This window comes from Salvia miltiorrhiza, chromosome 8 (assembly GCF_028751815.1).
Source record: "Salvia miltiorrhiza cultivar Shanhuang (shh) chromosome 8, IMPLAD_Smil_shh, whole genome shotgun sequence".
Classification (NCBI taxonomy): Eukaryota; Viridiplantae; Streptophyta; class Magnoliopsida; order Lamiales; family Lamiaceae; genus Salvia; species Salvia miltiorrhiza.
The window spans coordinates 5627731-5633933 of NC_080394.1; the positions used below are offsets into that span (position 1 = coordinate 5627731).

A 6203-nucleotide genomic window follows, 5' to 3' on the forward strand; every position below is an offset into this window, starting at 1 on the left:
GTTTGTTATGTTAGTTTTTTGGTAAATTTGAGCTCTAAACGTCGTTCAAACTTCAAAGCAAATAAAAGAAGTAAAATAATTTTATAGAAGCTTAGTTGGAATATGCATTCATCGTGGCAATCTTTAAAGAATTATTATCGAACACGCCATGGTATTTATTTTCCTCGTAATCACATTCGAGAAAGCTATGTTACTAAGAACAAAAATAAAAACACTTAAATAAGATACTCTCTTCGTCCCGTGAATCTTAAGACAATTCTTTTCGGCATGAGAATTAAAGAGTAGTATTTAGTGTGTTAAGTGTGAAAGGTGAAATAGTGAATAAAATGAATTTTTTTGCTATATAAAGAAATGACTCATGATTCATGGGACGGAGGGAGTATACTCTTGCTTGCAAGTCGACCAACATAGTATTTTAGGAAATAGACCATCCCCTAAATTGGGTTTGTGTTGGGCTATATAATATCTATTTCGGGACACTATTCCACCACAAATAATATACAATAGTCTTACTATTCATATTTTCACAACTTCAATATTAATTATAACATTTTTTTTCATCACTTCTAATACACTCAACAACTTTGTTTTAAATTTGTGCACGTCCCTCAATGGAAGTTATTTAGGGAATGAATGGAGTGTAAAAGCTGCAAAAAAGATGAAATTTTGTTTTCATAAATAAAATTTCTCAAAGTTTTAAATTTAATTTTATAACATTGAAAAATAATGTTGGATTATTTTAGTTAAATTTTGATTTTAATTAAAAAAAACTTATACGAGCAATAGTGCTATCGGTGAGTCGTTAATGGATATATATACGTGCCAAAAAATTTGAATTAACACGACTCGTTATTTTTATATGTCAATGGATTAGTGGGCTCAATAACCTCAATTGATTTGAAGAGATAAAAAAGAAAAAAAGAGGACCAATAAAAAATAAATAAGCCCAATTAATTAAATAACCAAGCTCAATGTATCAAGTATCAACCCATTAAATCTTTTTCTATTTTCTTTTTCTTTATAATTTTCTTTTTTCTCTTCTTCCCTCTCCCGCTTCTCAGTTATCAGTCACCGGTTCTCTCTCTAAAACAAAAATCAGGCCTCTTCGCCGCCGCCTCTCCCTTCCTAAGATCCGGCAACTCTTCGCCGTCGACCCCCCTCATCTCTCTATCCAATTTCTCTCCCCCTTGCTCTCTCTCACTAACTCGGCCGTCCGGCGAGATATTACCGGCACCGCCGCTTCCCGCCTCCTACGGTCGCGCGTGGGCACGACCCGCCTTGGAGCCTCCGTCCTAGCGCTGCAAGCAGTGGTGCGCGACTGCGCCGCGCCGCCGCCCTCGCCTAGAAATTTCACGTAAGTACGCTGATATTTTTTTAGCTTTTTTATTTTATTTTGGGGGAATATTGATGAGTTATGCTGCAGTTTTGATGTTTTAGTTTATACTGAGTTCAGTTGCTCGATTATCGAATTTCATTTGCACGCGTTATGCAGCCAATTTGGATGCGAAGTATTGCATTTTTGAAATTTTCTACTAAGGAAATTTAGTTTCGGAGTTGGCTATAGCTCGAGCTCCATTTGCGAACTTTTTTTTCTTGGAGGAAGAGAAACATACAAACGTTTACTGCTCTAATTTGTTTCAGGTTTTTGCTGTTTAGAAAAGTTTTGATGAGTGTAAATGAGAATTTACGTTAGTGAAAAATCAAAGGGTTAAAAATATTCCAAACCTGTTTGTGCGAGATTCATTGTTAGAGTTGAGTTTGCTGTCAAAATTGATTGTAAAGTGGCAATGCATGAATCAAAGCTCATATTGGGGCACCATCCATATGGTTAAAGCATGTGACGTTTTATGATTAGTGTAGTGCAACAGATTATAAACATAGAGAAATGCTGGCTTTAGGCACCGCTTCCGCAGTTTCTACCAGCGCCACCGTCACCTCCTCACTTGTCAGCGCAGGCCACCAGCTGCAAAGTGTCGCCTGCACATCCTCCTCGGTTTTTCACCCCATCGCTGCCTTTCCGTCGCACCAATTGGTACCTACTTATTTTATTTTCAGTTACATACGAGTTTACGATCAATGTATTTTCTTTTGGATTTGTGGTGGTTTTTCGTAACATTTCCTTGTTGAAATGTTGTTGTAGTCTGCGACCACTTCACATAACTTAAATTCGTTTCGAGTTAAGGGGATGGCAGAAACTCTTTCAACTCCGAAGATGGAATCCAAGCCCACACTTTCTGGTAATCTATGCGCACACACATACACACCCCACACACAGAGAGAGTATTTGACCACCATCTGTTTAATTATTTGTTATATTTTCTCTCTGACTTATGAGCATATTTTATTCCACTTTGCTGTTTTAGGAAAGAAGCAGGCGTTGATATCACTGTCAGACAAGAAGGATTTATCTTTGCTTGGTGTTGGGCTACAGGAACTGGGGTGAGGTGTTGATGGTTTTGTCCAATTTATAAGTTTCATTTTCGAGTGTTGGACAACTGGGAGTATAAAGTTATGTCGGAATATTAAGACATCTATTTATAGATTATATGGCTCCTGACTGTATGCAAATGGTTTGCTTTAATGCATACCTACTTTTGAAAATAAATAATTAAATTGTTTATTTTATGAAGATTCACAATTGTTTCAACGGGAGGAACAACATCGGCTTTAGAAGGTGCTGGTGTGGCTGTTACCAAGGTGGAGGAGCTAACTCGATTCCCTGAAATGGTAAGGGTTTTTGTCCTACTTCATTAGACATTGATTCCATTTCGTTGCAAGGTTCTTCAAGCAACTCATATAATTAGAGAGATTAGGCCTTTCCCCTGTCATTTAAAACTGGAAGCCAAACTAAATCCAATTTTCTGGTGAAGATAAATCAATAATTGATGAATGCAATACATGTTTTTCCCTATCTGTTGTGAAGTGCTTAATACATTGACTGTTTTTGGGACTGTACTAAAGCTTGATGCAGTGTCTATAGCTATCGGGGTACTCTTTGTTTTAGCACCTTAATTCATGTGTGATTTATAACATGCCGATTATCAACTGGTTATTCAGAGAGATATCAATGTTGGTTTTCCAGCTTGTCTTTGATGAGCTTAATTGACTAGTTAACTCATTTCTGCTGTCTATTCCCAGAAACATGACAGTCATGTTGATATGTTCTAACATTGTTGTCTCTTATACTTTTCTTCATCCATTACAGCTTGATGGCCGTGTAAAAACTTTACATCCTAATGTTCATGGAGGTATTCTTGCAAGAAGAGATCAAGAGTCTCACATGGAAGCCTTGAATAATCATGGAATCGGTGAGTTGGCAGTTTTCTATGTGGTCAAGTCTTTATTGAAAAGCTGTGTAATTTCAACTTTTCACCATATATTCATAAGTTGTTTCTCGTTTCTCTGTAGGTACATTTGATGTAGTAGTTGTGAACTTATATCCCTTCTATGACAAAGTTTCCGCTTCTACTGGGATTTCTTTTGAAGATGGAATTGAGAACATTGATATTGGTGGACCTGCCATGATAAGAGCAGCCGCAAAGGTTCTCCGGGCTTAACTATTCTTGTTCACAGCATAACTTTAGCCCATTTCAAGATCTAGTGCAATATGCTTCAACATGTCGTGCTCTGACCAATTGACAGGAAAAATAGAAACCGATGTTTGTTATTAGCACATTAGTCTTACAATCATGGTCATGTTTCTTATACCTGTTTCTAATTCCCTTTTTCTTATTGACAGAATCATCAGGATGTTTTGGTTGTAGTTGACTCCAGTGATTACCCTGAACTCCTAGGGTATCTCAAAGAAGGGCAGAACGACGAGCAATTCCGAAGAAGGCTAGCCTGGAAGGCTTTTCAGCATGTTGCTTCGTATGATGCTGCTGTTTCAGAATGGTTGTGGAAGCAGACTGGGGGAGGTACTAACTACTCTTCAATAGATACTAAAATCGGATTTACCAGTTCCTAAGGAACAATATTCAAATCTGATACACCAAATAAACTTCTATTGAAATACACTAAATTTGTCATTTTTCAAATATAATTTTCTTTTCCTCCAAAACAAAGCATATAAAAGGTTAGATGATGTCCGAGTTTGTGCTTTTGTGACCATAAATTTCTTCAATTCTTTGTAGATAAATTTCCTCCCAGCCTGACTGTACCTTTGTCCCTCAAGAGTTCGCTTCGGTATGGTGAAAACCCTCATCAGGAGGCTGCATTTTATATTGATAAGTCTCTTGCAGAGGTCAATGCTGGTGGCATCGCAACTTCTATTCAACACCATGGTAAGGTATAAGTTAACTCCATAGACCATAGTAACTCCGTGTGTTGTATATGTACAAATGTTAAATGGCGTCATCTAAAAGCTTTAACTATTAGAAAGAAGAATTCTTTAATAATGTGATTATTTATGACAGTGGGAGCTGCATGCAAAAGGCCATTTTGTTTAGTCTGCTTTTGATACTATAATAAAACTGTTATTGCTTTTAAAATTTTGGCGTATCTCTTTCATGCAGGAAATGTCATATAATAACTATTTAGACGCAGATGCAGCATGGAATTGTGTGTGTGAGTTTAGTAAGCCGACCTGTGTGGTTGTGAAGCACACAAATCCCTGTGGAGTAGCATCTCGTGATGATATCATTGAAGCTTATAGGCTGGCTGTCAAAGCTGATCCCGTTAGTGCTTTTGGTGGCATTGTTGCCTTCAATGTTGAAGTTGACGAGGTATGATCTATTTCCAGATCTTCTATCGCTTTCTTTCTATCATCTTGTTTTTTTTAACTGACTTTTTAGAGCCGAGAGCTCTAACTCTAGTATTTCTCAAGTCTTCTTGTCTGCAATTAAATTTAGTATACGTAATTCTGTAATTGCATTATTCATTTGAAGCCTTCTTGAACGAGAAGCCAACAACTTTCACGTGTCACACTGTATTTGACAGGCTCTTGCAAAAGATATTAGAGAGTTTAGGAGTCCAACAGATGGTGAAACTCGTATGTTTTATGAGATTGTCGTTGCTCCTAAATATACTAAGAAGGGGCTCGAAGTACTTCGTGGGAAGTCCAAAACATTGAGAATCCTTGAGGCAAGTAAAAATATCAAAGGAAAGCTGTCCCTTAGACAAGTCGGTGGTGGGTGGTTAGCACAGGACGCAGATGATCTGACTCCAGAAGATATCGACTTCAATGTTGTTTCTGAAAAGGCTCCACTTGAAAACGAGCTTCTTGATGCGCAATTTGCCTGGCTTTGTGTCAAGCATGTGAAGAGCAATGCTATTGTTATCGCCAAGGTTATCTTCTTGCACTCTTAGTTTCTGTTACAAACTGGTGCAGTGGTGCTTGAAGTGTTGAATACCCAAAATGTTTCATTTTTTTCTGCAGAATAATTGTATGCTAGGTATGGGGAGTGGGCAGCCAAACCGTCTCGAGAGTTTGAGAATAGCAATGAGGAAAGCAGGGGACGAACTCAAGGGAGCTGCATTGGCAAGCGATGCTTTCTTCCCATTCGGTAAGTTGTTGTCATCTTCTAAGATACTACATAGAAAAAGCAATATAGAGTCGGATTTAGGGTAAAATCAGGATGCATCAATCAATAGCTAAAGTTGAGTTTTTGGGCGGTAACAGCGTGGAATGATGCTGTTGAAGAAGCGTGTAAAAGTGGGATTGGCTTTATTGCTGAGCCTGGGGGGAGCATCAGGGACGTCGACGCGATCGATTGCTGCAACAAGTATGGAGTTGCACTTGCCTTCACCAATGTCAGGCACTTCAGGCATTGATCATCTCTTTCTTATTTATCATTACCTACTCTTTTCCTTTTCTTGGGATTGTTTGAAATGATGAGACATGTTCATGGAGTTTTGAAAAATCCAAGCATCTCAGAGACAGAGAGAAAGGTAGGAATTTCTTGAAAAATCCAAACATCTCAGAGATAGAGAGAGAGGTAGGAATTTCTCGAGCGAACCGTGCTTGAAATGTCTAACTATTTATAGATGAAATGATGCATTTGACATTGAAAAATGGCTCCTTGAAATTTCTAACTGTGCTGCAGAAGTCTGGCAAGGTTTCGCCGAAATCAGCAGAATTTTCTCCCAAGAAAATGCAGGAAAAAAAAAAGGTTATTTGTGAAAATTACTTTCGACGATTCGAAATACGAAAGTTAATTTTTGCAACTATTTTGTTTTTATAAATTAGTATAGACTACAGATAA

General features: G+C 37.8%; 1 protein-coding gene across 4 annotated transcripts; it reads left to right on the forward strand.

Annotated features, from left to right (window-relative positions):
• Positions 1 to 999: 999 nt before the first annotated feature.
• On the forward strand, positions 1000 to 6013 carry LOC131000344 (uncharacterized). Of its 4 annotated transcripts, none has more exons than XM_057926211.1 (13): positions 1000 to 1354; positions 1861 to 2032; positions 2141 to 2237; positions 2364 to 2439; positions 2631 to 2727; positions 3206 to 3308; positions 3409 to 3542; positions 3740 to 3917; positions 4134 to 4288; positions 4515 to 4724; positions 4939 to 5286; positions 5378 to 5504; positions 5621 to 6013. In XM_057926211.1, the coding sequence occupies exons 2-13, from the start codon at positions 1886 to 1888 to the stop codon at positions 5770 to 5772; spliced, it is 1824 nt and encodes a 607-aa protein (XP_057782194.1). In that variant the 5' UTR covers positions 1000 to 1354; positions 1861 to 1885; the 3' UTR covers positions 5773 to 6013. The 4 variants fall into 4 exon arrangements, with proteins under 4 accessions (XP_057782194.1, XP_057782195.1, XP_057782193.1 ...); XM_057926212.1 differs by having other exon boundaries at positions 1007 to 1354; positions 1856 to 2032; XM_057926210.1 differs by having other exon boundaries at positions 1026 to 1354; positions 1869 to 2032.
• The last annotated feature ends 190 nt before the right edge of the window (positions 6014 to 6203 follow it).

What these genes read in the sequence shown, in the direction of transcription:
- LOC131000344 (XM_057926211.1), top strand. Translation starts at nt 1,886, where the DNA reads ATGCTGGCTTTAGGCACCGCTTCCGCAGTTTCTACCAGCGCCACCGTC. An exon ending in CCTTTCCGTCGCACCAATTG is followed by an intron (nt 2,033 to 2,140) that starts GTACCTACTTAT and finishes ATGTTGTTGTAG; the next exon opens with TCTGCGACCACTTCACATAA. An exon ending in TGATAAGAGCAGCCGCAAAG is followed by an intron (nt 3,543 to 3,739) that starts GTTCTCCGGGCT and finishes TCTTATTGACAG; the next exon opens with AATCATCAGGATGTTTTGGT.